Below are 17,744 nucleotides of genomic sequence, written 5' to 3'. Positions count from 1 at the left end.
AAATTTCACGGCCCTCAAGAGGGAAGAGTGTAGATGGGTACTTTAAAATACCTTCCCGGGACTTACTTTAGCCTGTATACCCATCCCTGAAAGTTTCATTTTCCTAACCTAAACCCTTTCCGAGATAGCAAGAAGTCAATTAACTAGAATTTTACCCAAAATTTTCATGTCTGAGTAGTAATGACATAAGTTGCAGATATTTGATGTTGAAACTTCAGTCAAATGTTTGGAAACAATAAAGTCACTGTTGTCGAAGACAGTTGAAACATTGTTAAAAGCATAACCTAATTTAATTTTTAAATAGTTTTCTACCGTTACCTTTTCGGAACTGGCCCTTTTCTCAAAGACTCTTCATAAGAGTTTCGCACAAACAAAAAATAAATAAATAAATAAATAATAAATAAATAAAAAATAAATAAATAAAAATAAATAAATAAATAAAATATATAAATAAGTAAATAATAAATAAATAAAATAAATAAATAAAATAAATAAATACATAAAAAAAAAAAAAAAAAAAAAAAAAAAAAATAAATAAATAAATAAAAAAAAGTATTACTTCACTACTTAGACAGTTAATTAATATTACCTGTTCGGTAGTAACCTGTTGTTTGGCTTTTTCAATAGGAAGTTTCCCTAATTCTTCCAGAGGAAGGAGACGAATATTAGTTGCGTGCTGAGAACGGTTACAAATTCTTAATACTAAAGTTGCATCCCCGTTTCCATTATTTTTCAAGCTGAAGATGGTTATCTCCGGAACATGATGGCTAGAAGACAAACGATTAAAACTATATTGCTCAAATAACAGATTCTGCCAAACGATTAGTTAGGGAGAGTACGGGATTATTCCTTTTTTAATTATAATGCAGTATTTAATTCGATGCCACTAGGCAATTTGTATAAATACCTTATGGAAGAACTTTTGAGACACAATTGGACGGGAATGATGAAGGAAAATGTCAGAAGAAACTAATAGAATTAGGAACTATAGAAAACAAGAAGTGGCAGATATTTTGGGCCGATATTAAAAATCCGTCTTCTTTGTCTAATTAACGTAATTAAAACATAAACAAAAGCTAAGAGCTCATATGGCACTTGTGACGAGGTCGGAAGAGCCAAGAGCTCATCTGGTATGAGCTCCAGCAAAATTCTAAGAATTAATAGATTGCTTTAAAAGGAAAATCAGTGGCTTAATGCCGGTCGGGATTAAAAATAAGAGCTCTGAGTCAGGAGGTCCTTCTAAATGTCAAAATCCATCAAGATCCGATCACCCACTGGTAAGTTAAAAATACCTCAATTTTTCTAATTTTTCTTCTCCCTTCAGCCCCCAGATTGTCAAATCAGGGAAAACGACTTTATAAATTCAGTTTGTGCAGCTCCCTGACACGCCTACGAATTTTCACCGTCCTAGCACGTCCAGAAGCACCAAACTCGCCAAAGCACTGAAGCCCACCACCTAACTCCACCAAAGAGAGCGGATCCAGTTACATCAATCACGTATCTACGACATTTATAAGCGTTTTCGAAGATTTCTGGTTTCCCCTTCAAGCCCCCCCAATGTCAAAAGATCTGGTCGGGATTTGAAATAAGAGCTCTGAGACATGAGTTCTTTCTAAATATTAAATTTCATTAAGATCCGGTCACCCGTTCTTAAGTTAAAAATACCTCAATTTTTCTGATTTTTCCAAATTAACAACCCCCAGCTCCCTCAAAAAGAACGGATCCGTACCAATTATGTCAATCTCGTATCTATAACTTGTGCTTATTCTCCCCATCAAGTTTCATCCCGATCTCTCCACTCTAAGGGTTTTCCAAGATTTCCGGTTTCCAAGTTTTCTGTTTCCCCCCTCCAACCCCCTCTGTATTCCCGGATTCAATTCGAATTGAAAATGGAGCATCTGAGACATAAGATTCTGCTATATATCAAGTTTCATTAAGATCCGATCACTCATTCGTAAGATAAATCGATTTTCACGTTTTCCAAGAATTTTGGTTTCTCCCTCCAACTCCCTTCAATGTCACCGAATCTGGTCGAGATTTAAAAGGAGAGTTCTAAAGCACAAGATCCTTCTAGCTATCAAACTAAGATCATTAAGATCTGATCACCCGTTCGTAAGTTACAAATACCTCATTTTTTCTTATTTTTCCGAATTACTCCCCCCCTCCCAACTAACCAAAGAGAGCGGATCCGTTGCGGCTATGTCAGTCACCTATCTTGGACTTGTGCTTATTCTTTCCACCAAGTTTCATCCTGATCTCTCCGCTTTAAGCGTTTTCCAAGATTTCCACCCCACCCCACTCCCTCCTAATGACACTGGATTCGGTCGGGATTTAAAATAAGAGATCTGAGTTTCGAGGTCCTTCTAAATATGAAATTTCATTAAGATCCGATCACTCTTTCGTAAGTTAAAAATACCTCATTTTTTTATTTTTCATAATTAACCCCCAACTCCCCCAATAAGAGCGGATCCGTTCCGGTTATTTAAATCACGTATCTAGGACTTACGATTAGTTTTACCACCAAGTGTCATCCTGATCCCTCCACTCTGAGTGTTTTCCAAGATTTTAGGTCCCCCCAACTCCCCCCCCCCAGTGTCACCGGATCCCGTCGGGATTTAAAAGAAGAGCTCTGAGACACGATATCCTTCCAAAAATCAAATTTCATTAAGGTCCAATCACTCCTTCGTAAGTTAAAAATACCTCATTTTTTTCTAATTTTCAGAATTAACCCCCCCCCCAACTCCCCAAACAGAGCAGATCCGTTCCGTTCCAACTCCTTTAAAGAGAGCGGATCCGTTCCGGTTATGTCAATCACGTATCTAGGACTTGTGCTTATTTTTCCTACCAAGTTTCACCCCCCAATGTCACCGGATCCAGTCAGGATTTAAATAAGAGCCCTGAGACACGATATTCTCCCAAACTTCAAATTTCATTAAGATCCGATCACTCCTTCGTAAGTTAAAATACCTCATTTTTTTCTAATTTTTAGAATTAACCCCCCCCCCAACTCCCCCAAACAGAGCAGATCCGTCCCGGTTATGTCAATCACGTATCTAATGCTTCTGCTTATTTTTCCCACTAAGTTTCATTCCGATCCCTCCATACTAAGTGTTTTCCAAGATTTTAGGTTCCACCCCTCAACTCCCCCCCCCCCCAATTTGAGCGGATCTGGTCTGGATTTAAAATAAGAGCTCTGAGACACGATATCCTTAAGTTAACTCCACGATATCCGTAAGTTAAAAATACTTCATTTTTATATTTTTTTCCGAATTAACCTACCCCCAGTCCCCCCCAGATGGTCAAATCGAGAAAACGACTGTTTCTAATTTAATCTGGTCCGGTCCCTGATACGCCTGCTAAATTTTTAGCTTACCTGGAAGTGCCTAAAGTAACAAAACCGGGACAAACAGACCGACAGAATTTGCGATTGCTATATGTCACTTGGTTAAAACCAAGTGCCCTAAAAACCAAAAATAAAACACATTTTCCAAAACATTCTGGGGGAAGTGAGTGTGCTTAGTGTAAAATTTAACAAACATTTGCTTCCCGTTGCTTTTCTTTGACATTTTTTATTCGTCATGTGTTATGTAAGTCGCACTATATAATGAAAATTTCAACAGCATTTTTTTTATCTAATACAATCTCATATCAGAGACAACACTATGGCGTTGCCTATATAGCGTTGTCAATGTTTTATTATCTATTTCTTTCCGCAAGAGAAACTTTATATGGAAGGGGTCGTCGTACAAAACATCAAAAGAGGATCATTTGATTTGAAATCGAGAGTACTAGTGCCGATTTTAAGAGTCAAGTGATCGGAGGGCAACTAGCCCCCCCCCCCCCCCGCACCCTTTTTTCCTAATAATAAATTTTGAGGTAGCCATTTTGTTAAAAATAGCTCAAAGATCATATAACAAAACTCCGAGGTCGACAAAACCCCCCAGGGCCCTGAGGCAGGTCTTGAATGTTATGCCCTGGGGGCATTTAGGGTCCTAATAAAAGGAATGATTGTATAAACTTCAGATGGCTCATTTGACGGGAAATAAAAGTTCTAGTTCACTTTTTACAAGTCAAAAGTGATTGAAAGCCAGCTAGCCCTCCCCCAAGCCCTTTTTTCCCCAAATATATCCTACAAAAATTTTGAGGTGGCCGTTTTGTTAAAAATAGTTCATAGGTCATAGAACAAAAACTCCGGGGTCGACAAAAACCCCGGAACCCGGGGGCTGGCGTTGTAAGTTATGCCCTGGGGGCAAATATGGCTCTTCTAGAAGGGATGCTCGTATAAACTTTAGAGAGGGTTCATATATTTGGAAAATTAAAGTTATCATATAATTGAAAAAAAAAGAGTCAAAAGCGATCGGAGGGAAACTAGCCCCCCTCCCCCTCTCTACGCCCTTTTCCCCACTAATACATCCGACAAAAATTTGGAAATAGCATTTCGTTAAAAATAGTTCAAACATCATATAACAAAAACTCCAGGGTAGACAAAACCCCCAGAAGCCAAGGGCAGGCGCTGTAAGTTCTACCCTGGGGGCAAATATGGCTCTTATAGAAGGGATGCTCGTACAAACTAAAGAGAGGGCTCATTTGACTAGAAATTAAACGTTCTAGTTCATTTTTCAGATTGAAAAGCGATTGGAGGGCAACTATCCCCTCCCCCTCTACACCCTTTTCCCCAAAATGCATCAGATAAATATTTTGAGATAGCCATTTTGTTAAAAATAGTCAAAAGATCATGTAACAAAACTCCAGTATCGACATAACCCCCCAGGGTCCGGGGGAAGGCGTTGTAAGTGATGCACTGGGGGCAAGTATGATTCTTATGGAAGGGATGCTTGTATAAACTTCAGAGAGGGCTCATTTGATCGTAAATTAAAATTTCTAGTTCAATTTTTCAGAACGAAAGGAGATCGGAGGGCAGCTAGCCTCCCCCCACCCCCTTCCACGCTCTTTTTTACCCAAATGCATCAGGTACAGAATTTTGAGGTAGCCATTTCGTTAAGAATAGTTCAAAGGTCAGATAACAAAAACTCCGGGCTCGACACAACTCCCAAGGCTCCAGGGGCAGGAGTTGTAAGTTGTACCCTGAGGGCATATAAGGTTCTTATGGAAGGATGTTCGTAAAAACTACAGCGAGGGCTAATTTGATTGGAAATTGAAATATCTAGTTCAATTTTTCAGAGTCAAAAGTGATCAGAGGGCAATTATCCCCCCCCCCCTCACTACGCCTTTTTCCTTAGAATACGTCAGATATAAACTTTGAGATAGGCATTTTGTTAAAGATAGTTCAAAGGTCAGATAACAAAACTCCGGTATCGACAAAGCCCCCCAGGGCATGCGTTGTAAGTCACGCCCTGGGGCATATATGGTCCTTATAGAAGGGATGCTCGTAAAAACTGCAGAGACGGCTAATTTGATTGAAAATTGAAAGTTCTAGTTCACCTTTTAAGAGTCAAAAGTGATCGAAAGACAGCTAGTCCCCCGTGCCCTTTTTCCAAAATACATCCGATAAAAATTTTGAGATAGACATTTTGTTAAAAATAGTTCAAAGATCATTTAACAAAAACTCCAGGATCAACAAAACCCCCCAGAACCCAGGGGCAGGCATTGTAAGTTATGCCCTGGGGGCAAATATGGCTCTTATAGAAGGGATGCTCGCATAAACTTTAGAGGGGGCTCGTTTGATTGGAAATTAAAAGTTTTAGTTCACTTTTTTTCAGAGTCAAAAAGAGATCGGAGGGCAACAAGCCTCCCCCCAAGCCCTTTTTCCCCCAAATGCATCAGATAAATATTTTGAGATAGGCATTTTGTTAAAAATAGCTCAAACGTCAGACAACAAAATTTCCTGTGTCGGAAATACTCCCCAGGGCCCGGGGACAGGTGTTTTAAGTTATGCTTTGGGGGCATATAAGGTTCTTATGGAAGGGATGCTCGTATAAGCTTTGGAGAGAGCTCATTTGACTGGAAATTGAAAGTTCTACTTCGGTTTTCAAGAGTCAAAAGTGATTAATATAGTTCAAAAATCAGATAACAAAATTTGCCTGGTTGAAAACACGTCCCCTCCCCCCATGGCCCGGTGGCAGGTGTTTTAAGTAATGCTTTGTGAGCCTTTAAGGTTCTTATGGAAGGGATGCTTGCATAAGCTTCAGAGAGGTCTCATTTGACTGGAAATTGAAAGTTCTAGTTCTCTCAAGAGTCAAAAGAGATCCAAGGGCAACTAGGCCCCCCCGCACCCTTTTTCCCCAGACTCATCCCACAAACATTTTTAGATAGCCATTTTTTTTAAATAGTTCAAACATCAGATAACAAAATTCTGGTGTCGACACAACCCCCCAAAGCCCTGGGGCAGGCGTTGTAAGTTATACCCTGGGGGCGTATATGGTTCTTATGTAAGAAATGCTCTTAAAACTTCAGAGAGGGCTCATTTGATTGGAAATTGAAAGTTCTAATTCACTTTCAAAAGTTAAAAGTGATCAGAGGGCAGTTAGCTTCCTCCCCCACGCTATTTTTCCCCAAATGCATCCGATAAAATTTGGAGAGAGCCATTTTGTCAAAAATAATTTAGAGGTCAGATAACAAAAAAATTAAAAGGCTGTAAGTTATACTAGCAGTCAACATATAAGGCTTCTACAGAAAGCGTGGTCGCATAAACTTTGGAGGAAGTTCATTTGACCAGAAATCGAAATTTATTATGCCCTTTATAAGAATCGAAAGTGATCAAAAAGTAACAACCCCGCCCCCTTGTGCCTTTTTTCTCCAAATGTATCATATCAAAAGTTTTAAACAGCCATTTTGTTCAAAATAGTCGAAAATTCAAATTACTATAACTTAGGTGTTTGAGAAATCCTCCATAGGCTCCCAGGGCAAGTATTGTAACTTGTGTAAGTTGCCTATTATTAGAATATAAGGTTTTCTTGGAAGGGATGGTCGTATTAACTTTGAAGTGGGCTCATTTGATCGGAAATTAAAACTTCTAGCTCTTTTTTAAGAGTCAAAAGTGATCAATGGACGATTAGCCTGCGCCCCGCTTTTTCAAAGGGCACCCGGTCAAAATTTTGAGCTTGCCATTTTGTTCAAAAAAGTTGAAAGGCCAAATAAATATGCTTCCGGGGTTGAACCTCCCGCCCCAAACTCCGGAGAAATAGCTCTGAGTTACGGAACTTGTTTATTGTTACTTTGACACTTTATTTACTTCAATACTTGGATTTAGTGATTTACGTGGCAAGATCGGCTTACGGTGCAAGGGCTGTAAGTTATGCAAGTTGCTTATTGTTACTTTGATGCTTTCTTTACTTTGCTATTTTTTACTTTAATATTGTTACTTTCATACTAGTTTTGATACTTTGATGAACATTTGATGTTGAAAAAAAAGTTTGATTTTGAAATAAGGAATTTTTAAAAAGTTGAAACTTTTTACAATCATAAACGAACAAAAATTAATTAAAAAAAAAACATCCCGAAAAAGAAGTTTTTCAAAGAAATACAAAGGCCATTTTCAACTTAAGACCTGCAGACATAAATACCTGTTAAAATTCAAACTCAAAACGACCAGAAATTACTATTAAAGAATAAATGAAACCCAAAACGAACAGAAATTAAATAAACAATCATAGCAAAAAAACATACGGCAAGTAATAATATAAATGAATAAATAAATCTTAATGCAAGTAATGCTTAAATTGAATATGCAAATCAAACTTAAAACGGAAAAAATTTTTGCTATTGAAGTATAAATGAAACCCAAAACGAATAGAAATTAAATAAACAATCATAGCAAAAAAACTTACAATAGATACTAATATAAAATGAATAAATAAATATTAAAACGACTGGAACTTGAATTGAATATTCAAGTAAAGCTTGAAACGAACAAAAGTCACTATAAACAAGATTTTGGGTATCGCCTCCTTCTCTCACTGTAAAAGTCTCAAACCTACAGCGTTATTGGCGCTTTACTAAAAACGAATTATATTACAAATATTTTCTTTTGTACTTAATATTGAAAATGAACATTAAAATTATAGTAAAGTTTTGAACTGATGAGCTTTCCGAAATTAATATCATTATACATTAAATGTTCCGTTTAATTTATTAGTTCTTTCTAAAACTGTCCAAAACGAATATAGCTCCACTACAAACAAGAGTTTGGATATTGCCCCCTTCCTTAACTGTAAAATCCTAAAGCCTACTGGATCATTAGCGTTTCATTGAAAACGAATTATATTACAAATGTTTTCTTTTTCAGTTCTTAAAGCATTGAAAATAAAAACAAAATTACAGTGAAATAAAATCTTTAACGAATGGATCTTTCAAAAATTAATATCATTATATATATCAAACATTCAATTTGATTTTGTTTATACTTTCCAAGACTGTTCAAGATACATACACGTTTCAGTGAAGCGCCAGATACGCAGTAGGTTATCATTTCCTAAGACTTTATCGCTGTTTAATACATTCAAAATGTTCTACCCGCCTCCCTTCTGCCCTTACTACTTAAATCCTTACTAATTTACTATTACTTTAGTGCTAACTCCTCCTAACTAAGTCCTCCTTAATAAGTAAACCCTTTATTTTTATATGAAAATCATATAACTATTTTCTATATCATTTCCTAAAATTAAACACGGTTTAATACATGCGAAATGTTCTACTCACCTCCTTTCTACCCTTTCATTACCTTACAATTCTATTATGGTAAGCTAGGATACGACACGATATACGATGAGCGAATAATGTGAGTCCACGTTACTTTTTCTCCCCTTTCGTTGTCACAACAAAAAATATGTATAGTACCTTAGTATGTGTGTAGATATTCATAAATATCCTATTATTCTCGTGTTATTCTTCCGTGTGATGTTTTTTGATGACCCTACCTTCCAAAAATAGGTTCCCTCCCTAAACACATTTCTGCTTATTGGGCTGACCAGGCTCCGTAAGTGTGTTTGCATTTTCTTCTATATTAATTACCTGTATTCTTAATTACCTGTTAATTAATTAATTGCCTGTATGCGCTTCTTTAAGGGAATAAGGGGTACGTGTCTAAAAAAAATTGCTAGAAAAGTGTTTTATTTTTTTAATATTATAATTTGCTACTTTTGTATCAATACCTTAATAGGGGTATTTCCGCCGGCCAACTGTTTGCAAACAATGTTAGCTAACAGGTATTTGTTTGGACGGCGGAGAGACAATTGTTAGCTAACAGAAATAAATTCTACAACATTTTCTCCAACAAGTATATGGTTTGATAAACATATTCTTCAACAATGTTAGCTAATTTACAGTTTTTAACTGGACGGCGGAAACACTATTGTTGGGAAAATTTTTAGCTAAAATTTTTTTATTTGGGCGACGAATAAACCCCTAAAATCAGAGCCAGGAAGTAGAAAAAAGCACATAAAAGCTGCTGAACCACGTTTTTCCAATAAGCAAAGGAAACACTGAAAATAGAAATGTAGATTTCTTACACGGCAAAGACAGTTTCCATCAACCAGTTTTTATACTTTTAATTTGAATCGATTTGACGTGTCAAATCCTCTTTATTGATTCGTGCTCTTTAGATTGAAATAAATGAGGATAAGTGCCAATACCACACAATGCTACGTCGAGACACGATAGAAAACGGTTATTAGTTCCGTAACTCACAGCTATTTCTCCGGAGTTGGGAGCGGGGGGTTCAGCCCCGGAAGCATAGAAACAATGTAACATTCATCTTTATGCAACTTTCATCTTAAAAATGTATAATGATATGAAAAGCCCCTTTTTGATTTGGCATTACTACATAGAGAGAAACAGCTTTATACTTTATAACTGTTTGCCATGACCACGGATTTAACATATACCGGTTGGTATTTTCGAAGACCACACGGCTTTTCCATGATGTATAAATAACAGTTCAATAGGGACAAATCATTTTACTTGGCAGTAAAACAACAAAATAATTTCTGGATGTTTCGGTCACGTATGTAGTAGCCGTCAGAGTTTATCTGCTGATGACGGCCACTGTATACGTGGCTGAAATATCCAGACATTTTGTTGTTCAATCACTGTCAAATAAAAGGAATTGTCCGTATTGAACTGTTATTTAAACAAATAGCAGATAATATATAAACAAAATATAGTAATACACCATCAGGTAAATAGCAAGCAGCCACCTAGCATGTTTCACGTTGGATGTTTTGTTTCTTGCTTGTTTGTTTTTTTAATTAATAAAATATTGTCGTAAAATTACATCTATTATAGGGGCTAGTGCAATTAGCAACAACCATTGTGTGTTTACAACGACCCGTGTTTTGTTGTGGTTGTTTCGCTACTGTTTTTTTTTTCAGAAATACGCAGTAACTTTTTGTAGATTACGGCCGTACTTTTACTGGTTGGGGAAATGTTTTCTCCAAATCTACAAAGAGTAAAAGTCTATAAAACGTGACTTACTATCCTCCCAGATGAATCTTAAACTTAATCGAAGATGGGTTATATTCTGGTTTGCACAAATTGTGCTCACATCTGCGGCATCTTTGGGATCGCCGAATCATTAAACTTTTCTTCGATGAAAGCATTTCATGTGTTGTTGTGGGCTGACGATCTACAGATCTGTGACGCTGTGGGAGCGATAAAACTGAAAGAAAAAGACTTTCAAAAAAATCTCTCTTCTTGAATTCTACCGCATTCAGGCGAAGGATCCAACACAGCGTTGTCAGATGGCTGGTCAGAAATTGTGCCGCCATAATAGTGGAAATACACCGACAGAGCCATTTTCTAGTGAAAATGCGGCCAATGAACGATTTCCCCCCAAAGAAATGCGCCAATGTGAAATATTCAAAGCGCCACCACCTCAAAAAAGCGCCAAATTGGACCCTATCTGACAACTCTGGTCCAACATTCAATACCACTTCTATCTTTCAATTTTTTCCAGCCATCAATATTTATCAAAGTTGAACGTCTTCACCGTATGAAAATTAAGCAACGGTCTACAGTAGAATTTTTGCGAGGATTAAGCTTTAATCTTTCTTTTAAAAGATATTATTCAGGGAGTCTATTTAAGATTTGTTGAATCAACATAATACAACTCATATACATGAACTTATAACAAGACACACGGAGAGGTAGAACTCAACGCTTCTCCTTTATCAAAAGTAAGAAACTAACAGCAACAACAAAAAACGCACGCTTTAAAAAAAAAGAAAAAGAGGAAAAAAGAGCAAACTTTCACTATGAAATGGCCTAAAATAGCCTCCATGGTTCAAAATCCGAAAAACTGTGCTTAAGAATATTTTTAGTGCCCCCCCCATCCCCCAAAAAACACGAGTTTCGCTTATAATCGTATCTTTATACATCAATGACTACAAGTGATAGAAAATATATCATCATTTTCTCGAATTTTGACCCATCACCCCTAAACACAAGTAAATTAAATGTAAAGAAATCCAAAGATCTTTTTGCAGACAAATGAAGCTTAAAAACAAACTTCATCTCAAGTTCCTCAGATCACTTCTAAATTCCATCAAGTCAGAAAATTTCAAAAATCACTAGCTTTCACATTAAGCACCAACAAACATTCCTCATTTTTGCTTAAACCCAGAAACTTTCATAGATCAAAATGTTTCATCTCAATTTCTTACAACTATTCCTTGATTTTGCTAAAAGTAAGATAGTGTTAAAAATCAGGAACTTCTCGCCTCAAACTCCTACAATCATTTCTCATTTCTTTTCTATTTTCTTTCTTTAAACCTGGACCTAAAAAATCGACTTTCCCTACCTTACGAGACTTTATTTCAGTGTCTAATTTTAGATCTGTTCATTTGATAGTGTAGTGGATCGATCTTTGCTTGGTTGTATTTCTGTTTCTGTAGCCCCTAGGGTTCAAGTCCCATTTTCTCTCTTAAAACCTTGGCCTAAAAAAGAATGACTTTCTTTACCATACGAGACACGCAGGAACTTCAATTCAGAGTCTAATATTAGATCTAATTATTTGATAGCACAGTGGGTTGATCTTTGGTTGGCAATATTTTTGACTGTTTCTAATGGTGCGCTAATGATGGTATTTAGACCAAACTATTTCGTAGGCCATACAACTTTCCATTCATAAATAACAACGATGAAAACATAGAAAAACGAAAATATAGAAAACGAAAAAAACTCACATCGGACATATTGGATATAAGATGCGGTTTTTTCGTTTGTGTTATTTGTTTTGTTTTTTCCTTTTCTTTATAGGTTCTATTTATTTTAGTTTTTTTCGTTTTTAAAGGCTTCCAGATGTAAAGCCGAAATATTCGGATCGAAATATTCGGATCTTTATTATTATTATTAAAATCTTTTGTATAGTTTTCACAGTTTTTCTGTATTTTCATTTTTTTGTTATTTATATTATCCTACCGAAGTGAGGATTAAGTAAGTAAGAGAATATATAAATGATTATATGATAAATAGATAAATTAGCGAATAGCAAGAATAGTAAGGGAACGAATAGTACATACTGGAATAAAGCTTCACAGGCTGATTGATAAACTCTTCAGATAACTCTTCCACTGTTTCCACTGGAACTGACGGTTGAATGAGCGGTGATGGAGCTGGTCGTGAAACTATTGAGAGCCCAGGTACAGATACATGAAGGCCAGATAAACGCTTTCTAGCGCTACTACTAATTCTTTCCTAAAATAAATTGAAAAAAAATGTAAACTGCAGCTCCTAGTACTATCTATATTTCCAGACAAGCCCGATGCCATATTAATATATCTTTAACACCTGATAACACATATAAAAGGGTGCTTACAAATTGCGAGAATAGTTTCTGGGAAACAGTAAGATAAGATTTTTCCATTCTTCCAGAAGGCATCTTCACACAACAACATGTACGATGAGAAACAACCAAGCAGTCAGGTTTTTTTTCGAAAGTGCTTTGCATTTGCTTTCCATGTTGAATTTCCATTCAATGGTGCCCAAATTAAGTTTAAGCACCACCTTGATATCAATATTGGCCATTATCAGAAAAATCTTTCAAGTTTTTAGCTAGTGTTTCATAATTTATTTTGAAAATATTTGTTAAGATTTCAAGTCTAACTTAGATTACGACTTGCAACTATTTAAATTTTTACATCTGATCTGCAAAAAAAGCAATTTTTTCATTGCTATTTCTTGACGTAAAATTACATCAAATTCTGAAAATAGCAGGTGTTGGTTCAGCACCACAGCACCCATATCTCATTCGGATTCTCTTAGATGCGGGATTAATTGGTTACACCAGCAATCACATGGATTAGAGCCATATCGCTCGTCGATTAAGCACTAGCAGTGGCGGTTCTGGTCCCTCTTGTGCCAGGGACAAAATTTGGATAAGCCCTCCTCTCCCTGTCAGCCAAAAATTGTCCGGCGAAATTTTAACAAAATTTTAATTTATCAAAAAAATTTCTTTTGTTTAAATCTGACTGTTCTTACTTTATATTAGACAAAATATGCGAAAAACGAACATTTCGGATTCTATTTGCTTATGCTTGCTGCAAACTGCAGCCTCTACTTTTTTAATAGAAACAAAATTACAAAAATTACAAAACGAGCATAAATTTTAGACTATTTATTTGAAATTTTGCGCCCCTAAAATTTTGCACCCAGGGTAAGTACCCCCTCTGTCCCCCTAAAAACGCCTCTGAGCACAAGACAGCGGTAACGAAAGATATGCAACATTTAATTAAAATGTTGCCACTGTTCGGTTTATTTATACAGGATCCGTATTTTACTTCTTTTTTTCTTTTTTTACTGCTGCATACCAGCTTCTGTTTAACGTAATGACTAAACTCAGAAAGAAATCATTGAGACTAAAAATAAAAAAAAATTCCATTACCCCTCCTTGCTCACACTGACAACATCAAACTTGAAACCATTGCGGATGCTTGAATTTCAACCATCGTACTTAAAAATCGGTAAAAAAAAAAAAAAAAAAAAAAAAAAAAAAAAAAAAAAAAAAACATGGTACTTGGTTCATATATCTGATGAAAGTTTTTTTGCTAATGCATCGGATTACATTACAGTCATACTTGTGGATAAAATCAAAACTAGGCCAGACTTCTGCGCCATTTATGTATTGAGCTCGTAATTTCTCGAGTTGAACACTGCTCAATTTTCAAGAGCAAAATTTGTGATTGATCAATGAGAGTGAAGAGTTGACGCACATTTTTTTTTTTTTTATTTCAATAATAGAAGCTTAGAACAGCAGCTTTTCTATACATAACAGGAATCTAGCAAAAGTTGCGCTTTCAAAAAAAAAACTGGTAAAACAAAAAAACATGGTACTTGGTTCATATACCTGATGAAAGTTTTTTCGCTAATGCATCAGATTACATTACAGTCATATTTGTGGATAAAATCAAAATTAGGCCCGACTTCTGCGCCATTTATGTATTGAGCTCGTAATTTCTCGAGTTGAACATTGCTCAATCTTCAAGAGCAAAACTTGTGATTGACCAATGAGAGTCAAGAGTTGACGCATATTTTTTTTTTTTAATTTCAACAATAGAAGCTTGGAACAGCAGCTTTTTTTATACATAACAGGAATCTAGCAAAAGTTGTAACGACATAGTAATAGTATATAATAATTGGAATGAAAGTAGTGTTGATAAAAGCTATTTAAATCCAGCCCTTGTCATTTTAAGTTTCCGCTTCTGAGATAGGCGTGTGAAGTTCAAATCAAGAAAAATCCCATGTAATTCATACAACTTGCCTTTTTATCGACAGGTGTGGCTGGTGTTTGGCTTAGACATAACTTTCATAGAGTACTCTCTAACACTCAAAAAGAAGTTAAACCCTTTTTCTATAGAAAACAAAAACAAAAGCAGAAGCAGGAACATAGGTGAAACATACGGCATTTTAAACAGTTTCTTCTTATTGGTCAATCACGAGTCAGCTAGACGGTTATAATCATCTGAAGTGAGATACAATCCTTCTCTTAACTTGTTCAACCACTTACATAAGGAACTCGAACTCCTTACAACAGGAAATTTCCCTATCCCCTCCCCAGACAGAGGTAATAAGGGGTTCAAAATTCAGACCCCCAAAAGGCAAATCAAGGACACTAACTCTTACTTCCGGCCAAGCATGGATCTGATCTGGATTCGTAAAACGTACAAGTAAAAAGTAAAACACGTAAACTTATTTTCGACCAGTATTCATTCAGCTCTCAAGCAGTGAGCATTAATAGAGGATTATGTGTTGAATTACCTCAAGACTGCATTGCGAGGACTTGGTATAAAACTGTGGCTTCCGATCAATTTTTGCATTGTGCTACACTGAACTTTATTAGCCGATGCATGTATACTGGTGTGGAAACTGATAAATTTGTCAAGAGTAGTATGGAGTTTTTTTTCTAAAGGAGCGATTCTTGACGGAGAGAAGTTATTACATGAAGTAAGAAGCTGTAATGATAGATGCGTAAAGTACCTTAATAATGAGGATAACATCATGGATATGGCGAAAATATTTCATAAATGCTCAAAAGAGAAAGACATTTCCCGAGTTTATGATTTGGGACCCTTTAGAAGTCCCGGCGGGTGCTGAACTAGTTTCGCCGTGCATCATCTCTACGGTGAATCAAATGCGTAGAAATATGGAAGAAACTCTAACCGAATTCAGACAGGGGTCATTATGTAAGGGGTCATTGACTCCTGAAGCTCGTAAATTAGCTATTGATTCAGTATGTTATATGGATCCATCAATAAAAAAGATTGAAGTTCGTCGCCGCAAATCAGAGTTTAAAGTTCTTGTAGACAATGTTAGAACGGCTGAAAGAATGGCGGATTTTTTTAAAACTTTGAGCGATAGTGTAGCTGTGGAAATCAAAAATAAACAATTTATGAACATTTTAAAGAAGGTGCCACTCGAGTTTCATGATGGATTACAAGCCTTGATTGCTAACTGCATCAAGGCCGAACATAATGGGATTAAGTTTTAAATTTTCATTCACTTCTCAGAATGATCTAGAAATTTTTTTTAATCCCTCCTAAACTTGGATACGAGATTCTCGTACCTTAATCAGAGTTTAAGGTAGATACCAATATATTAAAATATTGGTATCTACCCCGCAGACGCTATAATTGCCACAAAGACGATGATCACGTCGCAAAACATTGTAGAGTTTCCTAGATGTGTTGGCATTGTACACAAATTGGTCATGAGAATACCAAAGATTTCCCTTGCACTAATAGTCTACTGTGTATCATGCCAATCTAGAAAACACAGCTGTTACTCTTTCAGCTGTCCCATAAACCGAAAGCTAATGGAATCCCCGCAAGTTCATAGAAATGACAACTAACCACAGTTCCGTATCGGTGTTATTTTCGAACATAAATGGTGGTGTGTTTAAGCTCGTCTTGCTTGAAAAAATGGTTGAAAAATATGACATATTGTGCATACAGGAACGCTTTTTACAAAAGAATCGCAAAAACATACTACAATTATCTCCTGCTAATTCTTCTTTGATATACCCTGCTTATCTTCAAAAACCAAAGGGCCGACCGAGCGGAGGGCTGGCTGTCCTGAGCAAGGATAAATTTGAATGTTTACGTTCAGAAGATCACTTTCTTGCCGTTAGTTGCAATGGTTTCGCTAGTTTGAATGTTTATCAATCCAGCAATTACGGCGATCAGACATCAGAAATGAGGTTTAATAACACATGTCGCAAGTTGGCTAAATACGTAAAACAAATACTCCATTTATTCCCATATTGGTGATTTCAACTGTGATTATCAAATGATCGTTGCCCCCCAGCTCAAATCGTAAAGAAGATGTTGCCTAATGTGTTTCATGTGCTCTCGAAAAATCAACAGTTTACTTTCATATCCGTAGCTAATACTACTTCAAACATTGATCATGCTCTGTTCTCCGGCGAACCTGTGCATGTAGTTTCAGTTGAATGTAGTTTCAATTGAATGTAGTTTCAGTGAATGAATTTTTGTGTAGTGATCATATTCTTATTAATGAGAGTATTCCAGTATCTAGTTCTCCAACGCCCCCCCCCCCCCTACGTTCCAAAAGGTTCGTCAGGATATTTTGGGATCTTACCGACATAGAACTTTTCCAGGAAGCTTGTGAGGATAATTTGACTAAAAAAAAAACTTCCTTACCATCTCCTTCAATCTTCTTTTGCAGTTATGGACGCTCCTGAGCTTCGTTTACATCTTCATATATATTGTGAGCAAATTATTCATGCTTTTCGATGTGCTGATTAAGCAGCTGTGTCTGTTGGCAAGTCTCGAGCAAAAACGGAAAAATAGGGTTTGTCTCGAAATCCAATTTTAGTTACTGCTTGTTCCTAGTCTAATTTATGGTTGTGTATGTGGCAAGAATGCCATAGGCCTAGAGTTGGTGTTGTAAATGCCATCCGTATTCATACGAAAGGAAAGTTTTGTAAAGCGCTCCGATCATGTTACCAATATCAAAGCTGAATTGGCAGCAAAAATCGCTGACGATCCGAATTTGCTTTGGAGGTCTCACCCCGGTCGATCTAATGATATTAGTGCTTTAAAAATACCTGAGTCTGAGTGGCTGGCTCATTTTTCTGCCCAGTTTAAAGCTCCTGATAGTCTGCTGGCGAAAACGTTTAATGACGAAATTAGGAGTTTTTTGAACAGTTGAGCTGGAGGTTAAGCAACGGATCAGGGACAATATAGGAACGGGTTCAGAAATAGTACGTGGCCGGTGATGTCTGGATAGGGAGTGTCTTTTGGGGAAAATGTTTTCCGTACGAAGGATTATTA

General features: G+C 36.5%; 1 protein-coding gene across 1 annotated transcript in view; it reads right to left on the bottom strand.

Moving 5' to 3' along the window:
* LOC136038622 (dynactin subunit 4-like) overlaps window positions 1-17,744 on the bottom strand; it is a 53,577-nt gene that overhangs the window by 21,580 nt on the left and 14,253 nt on the right. Inside the window, exons 5-7 of the mRNA XM_065721854.1 lie at window positions 12,477-12,651; window positions 10,432-10,615; window positions 590-767 (exon numbers count right to left, since the gene is read on the bottom strand). Coding sequence (XP_065577926.1) covers window positions 590-767; window positions 10,432-10,615; window positions 12,477-12,651 — 537 coding nt within the window. The remainder of the gene's footprint in view (window positions 1-589; window positions 768-10,431; window positions 10,616-12,476; window positions 12,652-17,744) is intronic.

This window comes from Artemia franciscana, chromosome 18, assembly GCF_032884065.1.
Source record: "Artemia franciscana chromosome 18, ASM3288406v1, whole genome shotgun sequence".
NCBI lineage: Eukaryota > Metazoa > Arthropoda > Branchiopoda > Anostraca > Artemiidae > Artemia > Artemia franciscana.
The sequence above is the reverse complement of the archived record's forward strand: the minus strand, read 5'-3'. Positions and strand labels throughout refer to the sequence as shown.